General features: G+C 32.3%; 1 protein-coding gene across 1 annotated transcript; it reads left to right on the top strand.

The window, feature by feature from the left end:
- Positions 1-1,332: 1,332 nt before the first annotated feature.
- On the top strand, positions 1,333-17,572 carry LOC131876115 (receptor-like protein 7). The gene is made up of 7 exons (XM_059220903.1): positions 1,333-1,686; positions 1,788-2,489; positions 2,540-3,043; positions 16,017-16,121; positions 16,217-16,360; positions 16,477-16,685; positions 16,783-17,572. The coding sequence occupies exons 1-7, from the start codon at positions 1,333-1,335 to the stop codon at positions 17,570-17,572; spliced, it is 2,808 nt and encodes a 935-aa protein (XP_059076886.1).
- The last annotated feature ends 497 nt before the right edge of the window (positions 17,573-18,069 follow it).

The following is an 18,069-nucleotide window of genomic DNA, read 5'->3' on the forward strand; positions in this document are numbered from 1 at the left end:
AGCCCTTGCTTGAATCACAAATTAGAAAAAAGCTTCTTTGCATGAATAAGATGCAGATCTTGCAGAAACTGTAGAATTTAGCCTACCACACTAATATGGAGTCTTGTGACGAAATCAGATCCAGCCTTGGAATAGGCCTGAAAGTGTTAGAATCAAAGAATTTACACTCAAAATAGAGATTGCTGCATATTGCATCGTGGTAGGAGATAAGCCTATTAGAGTTAAGAAATTCTATATATATATATATTTTTTTGTTGTTGAGTCGATTCATGGTTGAAATTAAGGAAGAGATTGTTGGAATATTTAATTCTTTTATTTTGCATGAGAACTACGTGGACAGTTTTTGGATGAGATAAAAATAGACTGTTTAAACTTGAATTTTGTATGAATATTCATATGACTACATCTCATAATGTCCAAGACCTTTTTATCAAAGCAATTGTATAGCATTCTTTATTTCTCATCATTCGATCAGTTGTTCATGTGATCAAGCTGTAATTAAAGATTCATGTGCCTGTTAAAAGTAGTTCATTGCTGTTGCAAATTGTCTATTCTTAATTTCTTCAGGGTTGAGTTATTGTCAACAGTCCTCTTCAATTCTTTTGTGTCTGAAGTCTTCTATAAAGTATCACCAGTTCATCAGGTATAAGAAGGATTTTCCTACAATCTTTTCTGCTATACTCCCAATGGTCCACATCTATAGAAAGATTTGCTATATTATCTGATAAGCTTCTGATTTTTACAATTGCCAATAAAGATGATTTTAGGCTAGTGATCATAGCACCCAAAAAAATCCCAATCTCTTGGAGATCACCATCTATCCCATTTTCATACCAAGAGATCCTTCATATTAGCATTTTCATCAACTTTCATAAATCCTCCTAAATTATTCACAATTCAAAACAAAAGAACAACATCCCAATATTCCTTTGGGAGGTTATGAAATCTGATGTAGCCAGGATGTAACCATTTATTCGTGACTTACGCATTATATAATTTTTTAAATACTTATTTTAAATAAATATATATTATTTAAATTGTGCACATTATATTTATTTATTTACATTGTAACATATTTATTTTGTTCATATATGACTTCTAACTTTACACACTCCCTCTATACATACACTTAAATAATTATTTATGCTACTTCGAATTTCTTTTTAATGAGGAGAATTTCTTTGATATATTCATTATAAAAACTACGATGAATAACCTGTATTAAAAAAAAAATTACTAGATTAAAATTTGCTATTTGCAATTTAACGTATTCTATCTCCGCTGATTGATCAGCCACGTTCTTCCCATCTTTATGGCTGGCTTGATCGATGGATGGGTCCCATCATTAAGGTTTTTGGTTACCATGTCTCCACGCAAAAGTCCGATGTAGGAGGAATTCGTAGAGATGAATCCCATGAGTTGCGCGTACTTTTGCAAAATCAAGATATCTACGGATTAAACATTCTAGCGCTTCAAAATCCCACCATCCTGCAGCAATTGAATAGTTTTTCGGGAGACTTGATATGGCTTCGCTTCAGTCGATCCAAGGACACTTCAAATCATTCTGCGCTCTCATGGAGTTGTTTAAGGAATATTCCTTCTACTCTTTTACTGATAAGTTTAAGAGTGTTGGAATTTCATGGCGTCAGCCCTCAAGATTTCTGCAACTTGTTTGATGATCGTGAGGTATGTGCATCTTTCCTCAGCCAACGTTTTAACTAGAGCAGAGATATTTCATTTTCTAATTGTAAATATTGATAGCAATTAAATCACTGTTGGTATCGCAGCCTCCTTTGCAGCTGCGTGCATTGGAAGTCGCATTCAATAGAGATTTTGGAAGCGCAAGCACAAGCACAGCTGGAACTTTAACAGTCATTCACAGTAAACATGGTTCAACTTCAGAGATTTCAGAGATTTTAGAGACTTCAGAGTCATTGCAGCCTCCAATAAATATTGGACCGTGGTTAGAAAAGCTGAATTTCAAGAATTTGGTTAAGATAATTTTACAAAATATTCCAGGCCTGGAAACACTCCCAATTAAATTTGAGGAAGTAAGAAATCTAAGACATGTATTATTTCAACTCCAATATTTAGCATTGCGAGATTGCAGGAAGCTTGTTCTCCAAGATTTGGGAAAAATCTCCACGCTTGAGTACCTCGACTTTCAGGGTTGCTCCATGCTAGGAGAAATGCCCAAAGGAACTGAGGTTCAGAAGTCTTTAAAGCATTTAAATGTGGTCCATACTGGGCTGAGGAAATTTCCTGACAATCTTGAACAACTGGAAGATCTGGAAGAACTACATATAGGGAGCTCGGGATTGACAGAGATGCCATCTTCTTTATATAATTTGAGCAGTTTAACAGATTTGACTCTGATAGGGTGCACTAATCTACTTCTTATTGGCAACTCTATTGAAAAGTTAGTAAATTTGGAAAGTTTCAGAGTACATAAATGTGGAATGAGAGCGTTACCTGTAACAATGGCATGGGTGAATATGAAATTTTGGATGTTCAAAATTGTCCACTTGATTTGGAGCAGTTGCTGACAGGAGTGGATTCAGGAAATATGTCTCTGGATAGTTCTGAGGCGCAGGGAAGTATTGGTCAGAGTCCTCATCCAAATCGCCCAGGTTGTTTAACAGATTTAATCATTAGACACAGCCACATTCAAGAGATAGACATTCCTCAGGCCGAAAGTCTTTTTCCCAAACTTGAAACTGTTGATCTGTCCTACAATCGTCTTTTGACAAAGATTGGAAGGTTACCAGACAATCTGATAAGTCTGCAACTGACGAACTGTTCAAATCTGACATCACTGGCATGCCTCTCTAACCTGGCAAGACTCAAAGTTCTTGACATAAGCGGATGTGGTGAACTAGAGACACTTAATGTGGAAGGTCTGAAATCAATACAAGTTATTAGAGCCAATGGGTGTTGGGAACTGCGAAGCTTTCAGGGTCTGGATCTATTGGAACAGTTATCCTGTTTTCAAATGTCCGTCCAACCAAGCGCGATCCGCTACCTAGCTCTCTATCGTTATCTGGTGAGTCATAAGAACAATTCATTATCTTTAACTGAAAGAATTCAAGAGCTTCTAGAACATTTATTTAACCTGAAAAAATTCTCGAACATTTTTCTTTTGTGTTTAATAAATCTGTTGATAAATTGTGTTTTTAGGACACAAGTGATAAAATTTCTATCAAAGAACGTATATATATATAGAGAGAGAAGAAAAACTATATATATATATAAAATTTATATGCATATAAAATTCGATTCTTAGAAGCAACTTTTAAATATTTTGATTTCTCATAATGTTTTTAGTAACATAGTTGTTAAAACATCAAGGCTCCATCTAAGGGTTATTGCATTGGAGTTTGGAATTGCGGTCGTAGAAATGAGCATAATAATTTATGGTAAGAAAAAGTAATGCCCGACGATAAGCTTCCACCCTATAGTAACTACCACCACGACTGTCTTTTTTTTAATTATGCCCACAACTTCAAAGACTACCTCTATCATAAAAGACATAAATTGGTACAAGATCCCAAGGTTAGTGAAAAAATTACGAGACACAAAAATTGTTTATTCAAGTTGATAAAATGATCATAAATCTTTAAGTCTAATGTTATGATATTTGTCAAATTTTACTCATGATTACATAATTTGATGAACTAATCTTAGACTAAAGAGACCGAATGAATTATATATCACCTCTCTATATAGAGGCTTTGCAATACAATACTTCTTCTAGAAACATATCATGCTAATGTGGTGGAAATTTGGATCCTAGCCTATGTATGCAAACTAAGATCTCAATTTTCACAAATAAGATCATTGGGAAATAAGGTTCAACTTCAATTTTAAAAGAAGAGCTGAAGACTTTGATTAATTGATCCCTTTTTGAAAGTTGTGCAATTGGAATTGACTATACAAGATCTAGGCCAAATGATAAGAAATTGACATCTTTCAACAATAAAAGTGAAATGTAAAACTGGCAATCAACACACTAGCTTAGATATGAAAAAATGATACAGAAAGGAACCTATGGTAGAAAACTGACCTTGAAAATGTTGCACATAATTCTTAGGTGCCCTAGTTTGAGATGTTTGTTACCAAAAAAAACTTCTATATTCCTTATCAGAAGATCTAATAGATCCATCTCCCTAAAATTTAGCCAAAAAGTATAGAGGGCACCCCAATCTAGGTGTTTTCTTTGCATTCTTGTAGTTCTCTCTACAATTAGATTTCTATTGTTTTCTTTGCATACTTGTAGTTCTCTCTACAATTAGATTTGAACTTACACACATGAAAATGGGGAAGAACAGTTTTGATGTATAGGGGCTTGCCTTAAGTCAAACCTCATGCTGGTGTTCTTACCAATGCAATAGCTAGCAATGATTGATGTAAAAGAGTTGTCTTAAGAAGGATAGAGGTTAGAAAAACATTTAAAATGCTTGAATTGACAAAATATACCTTAGATATGAAACCATAAACTTGATATTGATTGAAAGATGTTGATGAATGCCTTCATTATGGATTAACACATTATGATTCATTATGATTGTTGAATCAATGATATGCAGCACAATGAGAAATGAATTAGGTATGTTGGACACAACCAACAAAGGAGGTCCAAACTAAGTTTGAAGTTGTAAAAGGTACAATTGACAATAGTACATTGAGCCTACACTTTACTGCAAGTATTAACTTATGCTCATCTACCACTAGTAAATTATAGAGAAACAAAAGATTATTTCATCAAAACATCAAAGAGACAAGACAACACCAAGCTTGGCAAGGTGGGAGCCACCAAGACTTAGGATCTTATCAATCTATAATGTCAACTTAAAAGGTAAGAATAACACGAGCAACATGATCATCATTGGTAGCACGTATGGAGCATACAAAATATAAAAGGTATCACATCCAGGACTAGTAAGATCCTTGGATCCTCACTAGGAGCCATATCAGAAAGGAATGATATCTGGACAAGTAACATCATCAGATACATATTAGGAGCCATGTTGCAAACACATAAAGCATGGTCTCTACAACTTGTAAGATCCTCATACACATGATTACTAGGAGTCATGTCCATGAGGAGTCACAAGGCTAGCAAGTTGTGTTAGGCTAGATGGCTCATGATCAAGTGAAGGTTTTGAACAAGGGCTAGCACGATCCAATATAACAAATGCCTATAATCTAACAGTTAATAATGAGACATGGCCCCATTATAAGATAACTTTTAGAATGTCAACGAGGATAAATAACATGATTATATGAACATTATTAAATAACAAGTTTTAAAACATAAAGTAAATTTATGACAACTAACTTAAATGCAAGCTAGGTCCTAAGTAAACTTAAAATGTGAATAGGTTCCAACTAGGAATTAGTTAGGAAATATCCTTATTCACACTAAGAATACGAAGCTTTAACTTCAAAGCCATAACAAGTAGAAACAACCAAAGAGCTTAACTCAATTTTTTTCACAATCAAAACATTGGAGGAAGTAAGATTTGCAACTAAGGTTACTTTTATTGAATTTAATGTGTTCTACCAAATATACCTAGTGAGACTAATATTTGTAAAAGATTCAATGCTTTACTTCCAAATAAATTTTCCAAAGAAAAAATAAAGGACAAGTAACTTATGCAACTAATAACACAGAAAAAAGGAAAGATGATTCCCTAAATCAGCCCAAATATAAGATAAAGAAATAACATGAATATAGGGTTGAAATTCAACAAAGTCACACTTAGAGGGATCATAAAAATCTCTCATCTTGATGTTATCTTGGTAAGACATATATTCTTGTATAGAAGGTAAACAAAGAACTTACACTTGGGCTAACAAAATTTACTCTATTAACTCTTTCCACTACGAAAAGTCCTCAAATAATGCTTTGCAACATATAATAATTTAACCATTACAAATAGAGTAAACTCCTTTAGGATCATATGCCCAAGCTAGGACTCCTTTCTACTATAAACAACAATGGCTATCAACAAGAATAGAGGCTAGGTCATCCTAGGATCTTGACCTTCCCTATAGCTCAACTATTGATATCTTTCTAATGAGAAATTAGAGAATTCCCTAGTTGATGATAATCATTGAAATAAAAAAATTAGACTAGGCCACATGCACAAACAAATTGCTCAAGTGATGAAGATGGGGAAAAAAGGAAAGAATTGGAGGATGAAGATCCCATGAATCAATCCACAAAAGAGCATTATTGCAAGCATTTACAATATAAAAGTAGCTAACTTGAACAAGGGATCCACCCTTATTGATATTGTTTCAAACCGTATATCCTCTAGTAGATCGGTAAATTCATGGAATCTCATAAAGATCAATTATGTTAAGATATTTAATATTAACTATCTGGCTTACCTATTTATTTTGTTAAATATTTTCAAAAGAGAAAAAAATATTATTTATTGTAGTTTTTCTAAAATTTTGATAACTTTATCAATTTTGAATTAGAATATATTTTGAATTTTAATTGATAATGTAGACATAGAAAATTTTCATTACAATTGTCCTACCAATCGACCTCAATTTTTCCCTTTGTCAAGTGGATCCTTATTATCCATTATTCATTATCTTGTTCTTCATAGCATAACATATTATCCACTATTATTCTTCATTATCTTATAATATTCATTCATCATATATTCATTAAATCCATTTAATAATATTATTCTCCATTAATTCATTTAAATCCATTAATATATTCTATTATTAATCTATTTTCCAAATCTCCTACATATCAAAATTTATTTTCTATCTAGAACCTCCTGCTCCTATCCATTTCATCAACCTATTCAATGTGGGATAAACACTCTTCATTTCTAGATCAATCCTTTATCCCATATTCATCTTGATTTTGGATTCACCCTTGAGGATAGCTATAAATACTCAGCCCGTCTCTCATTTCAACCATCTAGCGTTTAGTCTATCTTTGTATTTTGCTTTCTCTTATAATAATCTTCCATTCATCATCTCATATCTCCAATAAATCATAGCTTCTTATGTGTGCTTCTAAGAGCCATATTATCTACATAAGATGTTGATTTAAGGATTGTAATGGAGTAGGTGGTGTGACATGCACATGTGTTTCTAGTTTAGATTTTGATTTGCGTATGTGTCTTTTGGTAGGAAACTTCATTGTGGATGCACTAGAAGTCCGAATCTTTGATTCAACTCATTTCCTCAATCTTCATATAAAGGTACCATAGAATACATCATTATTTATGTTCACTTGTGATCAAGGATATGGAGAGGATTTTATCATATACTCAAACTTTTCATTAAACTTGATATACCTAGATGTGGACATATCCTCCACACCAAGATTCTACAATCTATATCCTTTATTTTGATCATCGTTAACAATGAAGACACACTTAACACTTTTTCTTATCATATTTCTCTTCTCCAATCTCATAAGATAAGTACAATGTCCAATTAGAATTTCCTTGACAAAATAAGGAGGTTATCAATATATTTTATTATGATCCATTTATTCTTAAAAAAAATAATTGTGTGATCTTTAATAAAACTTCATATGTCATCCATGACATGAATCTTGGGATATTAATAGCTTTTATTTCCCTTTTCTCAATAGTTTGTATCATGTGATCTTGTTTTCTCTTGTAAAATTTCCTCTAAGAGTCATACAATCCTTTTATAATTTAAAAAATATTATTTGTTTATTGATTTTATTTTTTTAAAATATTTTTTTATTAATTTTCTTTAATTTATGGTGTTTAATTTTTTTATAGTTTACCCTGATTCTAATTCTTATATTTGTCTATAGCCATAAATCTTATAAATTCTTTTTGAACTTGTCTACAAAATTATAGATATTGTTACCTTAATCAAACAAAATCTTTTATACTTTTTCTAGTTGAATTATATCATCAAATTTCTAGTTAGCTCCAATTATGATGCTAATTTGAAATACTTTTTTATATATAATCTACAAACTTTGTGTCTAGACATTTTACCTTCAACATTGTAACATGATTTATTTCATTTTCTAACTTTACAGTAATTCATGTTATTTTCTTCCTTCATGCCATATAATAGCTGAAAGTACATTCATATTCACCTTACCCTATTTTTCAAGATTACTCGTGTCTCTAGGTTTCTCTTTTACATCTATTTTTAGAAACCTTCAAATTTTTAAATTAATTTAATTGAAACCATATAATTTTGTGCTAAATATAATGTTGGATCTTTCAAATGAATCCATCTAGTTGGAACAAATATATTACTTGGGCCTACAAGCATGAATGCTTGGAAAATGAAGTCCCCACCAAAAAACAATGAGATCATTGTATTGTGTTGCCCTTCTTATAACCTAAAAAAATAAGGACTCTATAAAATTTATAAAATACAAATGAAAAGTCACACAAAACTCTTGCATTCATCATTGTGAAGGCATAAAACAAACTTATTGTCCTAGTGTGCACAGATTTTTTTTGGGGGAGATGTGATAAGTTAGAGATGTCAAAGAGAAAAATGAATAACAAGATAATAAAAGAAACATGATGAAGAAAGAATAAAAAATCATCGCTTGAAGTTGGAATGATAATTATAATGAAAATGGAGGATGCTAAATACATAGAGTTGTGGTAAAATATTGATAGAGTGCTATGAAAGATGAAATAGGATGAGATTTAGAATCCAAAAACCAATTTAAAGCATAGGGAGGAAATAAAAATCACTAATTAAAATCTAAATCAACTAAAAGATTATTTTTTTAAAGAAATTAAGAAAGGACAATTGGAAACTTAGCGGGTTGGGCAAATGATAGTTAAATATTAATTAAAGTCAAATATTAATAGTATAACGTACGATATGCAAGTACATAACTGTTATAGATAAATCTGTAATTATGCCAAACTTTAAAAAACTTTAATATAAAATTGACATTAAAAACATTCCCTCATACGAATAGCAAAATCAGCAGGCGGCAGCTATTCTAGCTCCAAAACAGACCTTTCGTACAGTGTGTTAGTGATAGGTTAGTCAATCGCAGCCGTTAATTGCAAAATCGACAGTGTAAAATGCGTGACTAACACTTGTGTTAGTCAGTCCGTACTGTCTTTTTAGAACCAGAATAGATGCGTCCAAATCAACATTACCTTACTCATTACTTTTAATGACTCAAACAATAAACCTATCGAGAGTGAATTGAAGTGAATGTCTCTATAGAAAGTGATAATGATAATGTCTGAATGTCTGTTGTTACTTTTAATAACAACAGACATTACTCTGCTTTTGCATTTTTACTGAATGACATTTCATTTTTGATTGATTCATATTTTAAATTGTGTGCATGATTCTGCTGGAGGTCGAGTTTTGGAGGTGTTATACAATTTCATGGAGGCTTCAGTTAGGGACGTTGCAGTGCAATTACGGATCAGAATTGTGAGATTGAAGTATCATTCCTTGGTCATACTTACACCACCCACTCATCTACTTTGGATCATACATTACATGTACTGATGTGGAGAAAAGATTCAAAAGTGTTTAATGACTTTAAATTCTCTAACGATGAATTTGATAAGCCACCACTCCGATGGAGATGGAGTGTAGAAGCCGTAAATGCGCAGGTTTCTAAGGAGTTGTTTAATTTATTTGGTTTATCAATTTTTTATTAAATTTTGGAGTAGTAATTTGTAGAGTTGGTAATTTCATGAATATTAAATTTTGTTGTTCATTTTAAAGTACTTTCTTAGATGATATTTTTCAAAAAAATTCTTAATAATAATTTTTGCATCTAAAATGTGGAGAAAAAAATGCAGATAAATTAAAAGAAGAAATTTATTTTTTGAAGTCACGTATCATTTCCCAACAAAAGATTGTTGCTTCATTGAAATAGAGAAAGATTCCGATTTATCTTTTTCTCCTAATTAATAATTTACATAAGAACACTCTAGCCACTTAAATTTAAACAAAATTGTACACAAGCAATGGCATGAGATATAAGATCATTTCTCTTTGCATTTGTGAATACTCTATACATTTTATATAATAAAAAATATCAAACTAGTTATAGAACAGTTTAGAAAATGAAGTTTTCAAAGTTCTTAAAATGTTATATAAGTATTTTGTTAACGTGTCAAAGTGTACATCAATAAAAAACAAATAAAATGAGAAAGTATGTTGTAGCACAAAAAAACCAAAAACAAAAACATGTAGGAGATTTAGTACAAAATAATTTGCCTAGGCCTATTGACCAAATAATGTATAATGTTTTGATACAAGTAGAGAATAATTTTCATAACTTTGAAAATAGGTACACAGATGTAAAAGCCTTATTCTTTATATAAGGAGAAATGGCTAAATCAATATTTGCAAGAATTGCATAAACTAGGTCTAAGCAAGCATAGAAACACCGTGGAGATAGTGGAAAACACACATAAAATTGTTTCAACTATATTTTTCTATTCAATTTATTAAATATTTACATATTGATGGTTCCTCAATATAGAGGTCTTCATTATAGACTGTTTCAAACAACAATAAAAATAATTGTAAAGCAAATAATAATAAATTTGTTTATTTTCCTTTCATCTATTGAACATGCAAGATGAGTTTATATCTTAAAAATCTAAAAAAAATGCATCTAAAAATATAATTCATGTGAACTTAGGAAACCTTGGTCAATTATAAGTTGCATGAAAACTTATGTTTGAATGACTTATCAACATGCCCCACCTTAATGTAGATGGACTCACAAGATGACATTGAAGTTTTAAAAATTAAACCTTTTGAGCTCGATTTTCCTTATATTTTGGAACATTATGAACATTGCTACACCTAGTCATATAAATCCACTTATTACCTACTTTCAATCATAACAAGCAACAAATAGGTACCCAACTCAAAGATTTAAAGCTTTCTTAAGTACTATTGTATTTGACATGTGAACATTCAGGCTTGTAATACCTTTTTAATGCATGGGTAATGTTTTGGCAATAAGAAACACAATTCTATCTATACTTGTTTGTAAACAAAATTTCATATATTTTCTATTCTACTCCCTATTCCAACATAGCTTTTTAGAATGATTTCTTCTTGCATTTCGATCTCCATGGCCTTGGCTTTGGTGGATGTAATGAGGGAATAATGTCCAAATTTCAATGGATTATTTGTAGAAATTCCCATTCGAACCTTATGCTTAACAGATTGATGTGCATGAACAACCATGATCTGTCTTTCCAACTCCATAAGAATGATCTTATTAGTTGGATATCTAGGAATCATATATGGCTGGCCGCTATAACATCCAACTCTCATGTAAGTGAAAGTTGGGAATTGAAGGAATAATTAGCCATATTCATTCACCTTCTCCCAGGCGGCATCTGACACTCTTCTATTTTTTAGTGCTTATCAAACAGGCACATAAAATGACCAAAAAAGGCATCCTGGACCCTCCTGAAGTGCAATTTGCTGGGTCTCAAAGGCAATTGGTCATAGTAATCCAACACTGGTATAAGTGAGCAATCACCCTTGGTAGAAAGACCAGGGAAGTGTCTGAGTGATGCTACTATATACACCAAATATGAGTTCATTTAGAACATCATAGTGGAAGGAACTGCTGCAAGTTGTTCACAAAGGGTATCACTGATGATTTAACCCCAAGAGATGTGTTGAGACTGCCTTATGAGCTTGATGAACTTATAAATCCATGGTTCAAAAACATTAGAATGTTCTAAACCCATCATCCTGCTGAGAAGAGTGATTGTATCTCCGATTTCCCACTTGAAATCACTACAGTACAACTTTGCCCATCTTGTAAAAGCAGCCCGTGGCTCATTGATCCATCTATTGATATAGCGTTTGAAATCTTTTTCTCTTGAAACATAGTACTCAGCTGCACTATCTTTAGAGATCTCTATGTACACAGGTACTGGTGGTATTATGAAAACCTTCTCAATAGTGTCCGCATCAAGACGGATTAGCACTTCCCTATCATCATTCCTGATAGTTCTTGTTTCTTTGTCAAAATGGTTGGCACAAGCAAGAACTATTTCTTGCACAACTTTAGACAACCTTCTAAAGTGTGTAAATCAACATCAACTCACAAATAGTATTTTGTAGAGTCATAGAATTGATTCTTTCACTGAACTCTATCAGTGAGTACTAGATAGGGGTAGGACCCCTAACTTACTTCTGAGATACTCAAAAGTGTCCCCTCATAGTGGCTTTGTGAAGATGTATACTATTTGTTCCTTTGTGCTAACATATTCTAGCACAACTTTCTTTTCTTGAACTTCTTTTCTTAGATAATGATACTTTATAGAAATATGCTTTGTCTTAGAGTGCATTACCAGATTCTTTGAAATGTTAATATCACTTGTATTATCACAAAATATAGTTACTGGCTCGGTAATTGTCTCATTCATACCTTCCAACAATTGTTTGATCCATGCTATATTGGTACAATTCAATGCTGCAGTGACATATTTAGCTTTAGCTATTGACTGTGAAATGCATCCTTGTTTCTTGCTAAGCCAACTCACTAGTCTTTCTCCCAAAAAGAAAGCTCTGTCGCTTGTGCTTTTCCTGTCATCAACATTTCCTACCCAATCAGCATCAGTATAGACTTTAAAGTCAAAATCATTCCTCTTTTTATATAGTAAACCATAATCTTTAGTGCCTCTCAAGTATCCAAAAATTCTCTTGACTGTTGTCATATGGGTTTCTTTGGGATCTGCAGAAAATCTTGCAGCTATACCTACTACATGTGCTATATTAGGCCTGTTGTGAACTGCATATTGCAACGTTCCAATCATAGATCGGTAATGTGTCTCATCAACAGATGCAGATTCATCATTCTTTGATAGTTTACAATTTGTAGTCATAGGAGTACTTACAGGTTTAGAATCCTCAATTCCAAATTTCTTCAAGATTTCCTTTATATGCTTGGATTGAGTAATGAAAATCTCATTTTTCATTTGCAGTATTTGTAAACCTATAGAATACTTTATTTCACCGATTAATGACATCTCAAATTCTTTGCACATTTCATTTCCAAAGTTCTTACATAAAGAATCATTTCCACAAAAAATAATATCATCAACAAATATGGCTGAAATCAGTATTCCATTATCCTCATCATTCTTCATATAGATGTTGTTGTTTTCACTAGTCCTCATAAATCCAATCTTTATTAAGTAAGAGTGCAACCTTTCATACCACATTGTTGGGGTTTCCTCCATACCAATTATTTTAGAATTCTCAAAAAGTTAATTTTGGAGGATGGGAGCATGTAGTTCTATTTTGTTTGGGTTCCCTTGGAACTTCTTTTGGCCCTTTGCTGGCCTTTCTTGGTGGGCCTGAGGCCACTTTCTTGTTCTCTTAGCTTTTCTTTGAATAAATTTGTACCCCTCTTTTCAAAAGAAAGAAAGGAGATTTCTCAATGTTTGCCACTGCTTCAAATTGAACATGAATCACTTGAAATTGTAACCAAAGGTTCATAAGTCACTAGAGTCTAGCCATACAACAAAGAAAAAATATTTTATAAAAGGAGAAGCCAACTCTTAAAAGAGGAGACCAAAGTCAAAAAGAAGATCTGATATAATTTGTCTCTACCTTTGAAAAAGGTGAAGCCCTTGATTTGGAAGAGTAAGTTGCAGGAAGATCACAAATTAGAATTTGCATGAATAAGATGCAGATCTTGTAGAAGCCACACAAATTAGCCTACCCCATTAATATGGGGTGTTGAGTGGAAAACAAAGAATTTACAAATAATTTACAGTCAAAATAGAGATTGTTCCATAATGCATCATGCCAGAAGATAAGCCTAGTAAAGATAGGAAATTATCATATTTTTTTGTATTGAGTCAATTCGTGTTTGAAATCAAGAAAGAGGCTATTGGAATATTAATTCTACCACTTTGCATGAGAACTACATGCACAATTTTTGAATGAGACAAAAAAAGATTCTTTAAACTTGAATTTCACATGAATATGCATATTACTACATCTCATAATCTAAAAGACATCTTTGTTAAAGCAATTGTGTTGCATTCTTTATTTCTCATCATTTGATAAATTGATCATGTGATCAAGCTATAATTAAATATTCATGCACCTATTACAATCAGTTTATTGTAGTTGCAAATTGTCTAATCTTAATTTCTTTTGGGTTGAGTTATTGTCAACACTCCTCTTTGTTTATTTTGTGCCTAAAATATTCTCTAAAGCATCACCAGTTCATCAAATATAAGAAGGATTTTCCTAGAAAATGAATCCTACATTTTTTTTTTCGATACTCTCCCATTGGTCAACATCTATAGAAATATTTGCTATATTATCTAATAAGCTTTTAATTATTTAGAATTGCAAATAAGGACAATTTTAGGCTAGTGATCATAGCACACCAAAAAAGTCTGAATCTCCCAGAGATCACCATCTATCCCATTTATGCATCAAGAGATCGCTCATCATGAAAATTTTCATCGACTTTCATAAATCCTCCTAAATTATTCCCATTTCCAAACAAAAGAACGATGTCCCAATATTCCTTTGGGAAGTTATAAAATCTGATGTATCCAAGATGTAACCATAGAGCACAATTGGTTGAATGAAAGTATTGTTTCCAAGCTTGCAAGAAAAGACCAACCCCTATGATTAATAAATAATAAAATAAATCCCTTTTGAACAGTTTAGAATTTGATGGATTCCTCTGAAGATCATTGATATCAAAGGAAATTAAATGTTAGAATCCTCCAAACCTCCTAAGAATCCTGTATATTTTGACTCTCTTTATCTTACTCTGAACTTATTCATTTCCTTAAAGTCCCTGGTATAGCATTTAATAATGTGGTCAAAGAATAACTTGATAAGGATTTTCTGCTACCGATTGTTTCTCCTGCCTATCTTGGTAAGGATTATCTATATATGTGGTTCTTGTCAACAAAATAATGCTTAAACAAAAGCAAATAATATTTGTCTTATTTTTTTAATGTAGTACTATTGTATCTCTATTTTATTATAGTTATCTCGGTAGGTAATTAAAGATAGTGCTTGAGAAAAATAATACAACAACTATCCAATATTTTAGTGTTATGCACACCTCTAATTTATATCAATGTAATTTTGATCAAAGTACAACAATGTTTATTTTGTGAAATCCCTTGTTTTAGTTCTACAGTTGTACTGAAGGTTCTAATACGTCTACCACGTTTTCAAATAACCACAACCCCTTTGTTTAGACAATGTGGATGCTTGCTAAAATTATCTATACATTTATTTAATAATAATTGTTTTCAAAATATATTATACATAAAATAATAAATAGTGTTATTGCATATCTAAGGTCTCTAGTTCCCATGGCTCTGTCCAGTAGTATGGTGTAAGAGGAATTTGTAGAGATGAAGATCACTCGCTGCCAGAATTTCTAAAAATCAAGACATTTGCGGCTTAAAATTTTTTTTTAGTATAAAATTTTACCATTCTGTAGATATTCAATAGTGTCAAGTCTTTGCACTAAAAAAGATTTAATCACTAGCGGACCTATTTATAAGCACCCAATTTCACCAAAAGATACAATAATTTAATTATAAGTATCTAGACAATCAATAAAAAATCTAATACAACACAACATTTGTTCATTTATGATAAACATCAATGTAATTTTCTAAAATTGGAGTGAAGAAAGCTTATTAATGTTTGTACACATTTATCCAATTTTTAGATAATCCTATGTTTTTGTTCTATAATAGTAGTGAAGGTTTTAATTCATCTATATTGTTTTACTCTTTTCAATAATTTCATTTTCTTAAATGCTAGTATAGACCCTTACTCTGAGCTTCATCGACTTTTCCCTTCATTCATTACTCACCAAATAGCATTTTATCTAATCATAAAATTCAAATGAAATTTACCATTATTAATAATAAAATATTATGTTTTATTCATGATTTACCATTATATATATTTATATATTTATTTTAAATTAACATATTATATCTCCGCTGATTGATCAGCCACGTTCCTCCCATCATTATGCCTGGCTTGATCGATGGAAAGGTCCCATCATTAAGGTTTTGGTTGACATGTCTCCAAGCAAAAGTACGATGTACGAGGAATTCGTAGAGATGAATAACCTGAGTTGCCAGTACTTTTGCAAAATCAAGATATATACGGATTAAACATTCTAGCTGTTCAAAATTCCACTATCCTGCAGCAACTCAATAGTGTTTCCGGAGACTTGACATGGCTTCGCTTGGATCAATTCGAGGATATTTTAAATCCTTCTCTCGTCTCATTGCGTAGTTTAAGGAATATTCTTTCGACTCTCTTACTGAAAAGTTTAAGAGTGTTGGAACTTGTTTGATGATCGTGAGGTATGTGCATCCTTCCTCAGCCAACGATTAAATTAGAGCAGAGCTTTTCCATTTTGTAACTGTAATATTGATAGCAGTTAAACCACTGTTGTAATCGCAGCCTCCTTCGCAGCTGCGTGCATTAGAAGTCGCATTCAATAGAGATTTTGGAAGCGCAAGCACAAGCACAGCTGGACCTTCAACAGTCGTTTACAGTAAACGTCTCAACTTCAGAGATTCCAGAGATTTCAGAGTCACGGGAGCTTCCAATAAATATTGGAGTACAGTGGTTTCAGGCGGGGTTAGAAAAGCTCAATTTCAAGAGTTTGTGTAAGATGGTTTTACAAAATATTCGAGGCCTTAAGACACTCCCAATTAAATTTGAGGAAGTAAGAAGTCTAAGACATGTAGATCTATCTGGCTGCAGCGATTTGAAGGTTTTGCCAGATTCTTTTACGGAACAAATATTGCAACTCCAATATTTAGCATTGCGAGATTGCAGGAAGCTTGTTCTCCAAGATTTGGGAAAAATCTCCACGCTTGAGTACCTCGACTTTCAGGGTTGCTCCATGCTAAAGGAAATGCCCAAAGGAACTGAGGTTCAGAAGTCTTTAAAGCATTTAAATGTGGTCCATACTGAGCTGAGGGAATTGCCTCACAATCTTGAACAGCTGGAAGATCTCGAAGAACTACATATAGGGAGCACGGGATTGACAGAGATGCCATCTTCTCTATGTAATTTGAGCAGGTTAACAGATTTGACTCTGATAGGGTGCACTAATCTACTTCTTATTGGCAACTCTATTGAAAAGTTAGTACATTTGGAAAGTTTCAAAATATATAATTGTGAAATGATAGCGTTACCTGTAACAATTGCATGGGCGAATATAAAATTTTTGGATGTTCTGAATTGTCTACTTGATTTAGAGCAGTTGCTGACAGGAGTGGATCCACGAAATATGCCTCTGGATAGTTCTGAGCCGCAGGGAAGTATTAATCAGAGTGCTCATCCAAATCGCCCAGGACGTTTAACAGATTTAATCATAAGACACAGCTACATTTCAGAGATGGACATTCCTCAGGCCGAAAGTATGTTTCCCAAACTTGAAACTGTTGATCTGTCCTACAATCGTTTTTTTACAAAGATTGGAAGGTTACCAAACAATCTGATAAGTCTGAAACTGACGAACTGTTCAAAGCTGACAAGACTGGCATGATCATATGATCATATGAACATTTTTAAATAACAAGTTAAACATAAAGTAAATTTATGAGAACTAGCATAAATGGAAGCTAGGTCTTAAGTAAACTTAAAATGGAATACGTTCCAATTAGAAATTAGTTAAGAAATATCTTTATTCACACTAACAATACAAAGTTTTAACTTGAGAATTATAACCAGTAGAAACAATCAAAGAATTTAACTCTAATTTTTTCACAATCAAAACATTAATGGAAATAAGATTTACAACTATGGTCACTTTTATATTTTTGACCATCAAAGGACTGAAGCCATAATATTAAATATATAATTGGAATAAATCCATAATTAAAGTTATACCCAGTTTGATGAAACATGCCCTCATGTAAAACATATTTGATTCAGCCCAAAGATTAGGGCATAAACCAAAAAATATTCAAAAAAAACAGAGTCTTTCACTTAACTAGAAACTATTTCAAACTAGATTGAAAATATTAAAAGAAAAAACATTAT

This window comes from Cryptomeria japonica, chromosome 5 (genome assembly GCF_030272615.1).
Source record: "Cryptomeria japonica chromosome 5, Sugi_1.0, whole genome shotgun sequence".
NCBI lineage: Eukaryota > Viridiplantae > Streptophyta > Pinopsida > Cupressales > Cupressaceae > Cryptomeria > Cryptomeria japonica.

Bases quoted from the DNA above. Each gene is read 5' to 3' on its own strand.
- LOC131876115 (XM_059220903.1), top strand. From the start codon at position 1,333: ATGGGTCCCATCATTAAGGTTTTTGGTTACCATGTCTCCACGCAAAAG. The intron at 1,687-1,787 runs GTATGTGCATCT...TTGGTATCGCAG, and splicing joins ACTTGTTTGATGATCGTGAG to CCTCCTTTGCAGCTGCGTGC. The intron at 16,361-16,476 runs GTTTGATGATCG...TTGTAATCGCAG, and splicing joins GTTTAAGAGTGTTGGAACTT to CCTCCTTCGCAGCTGCGTGC.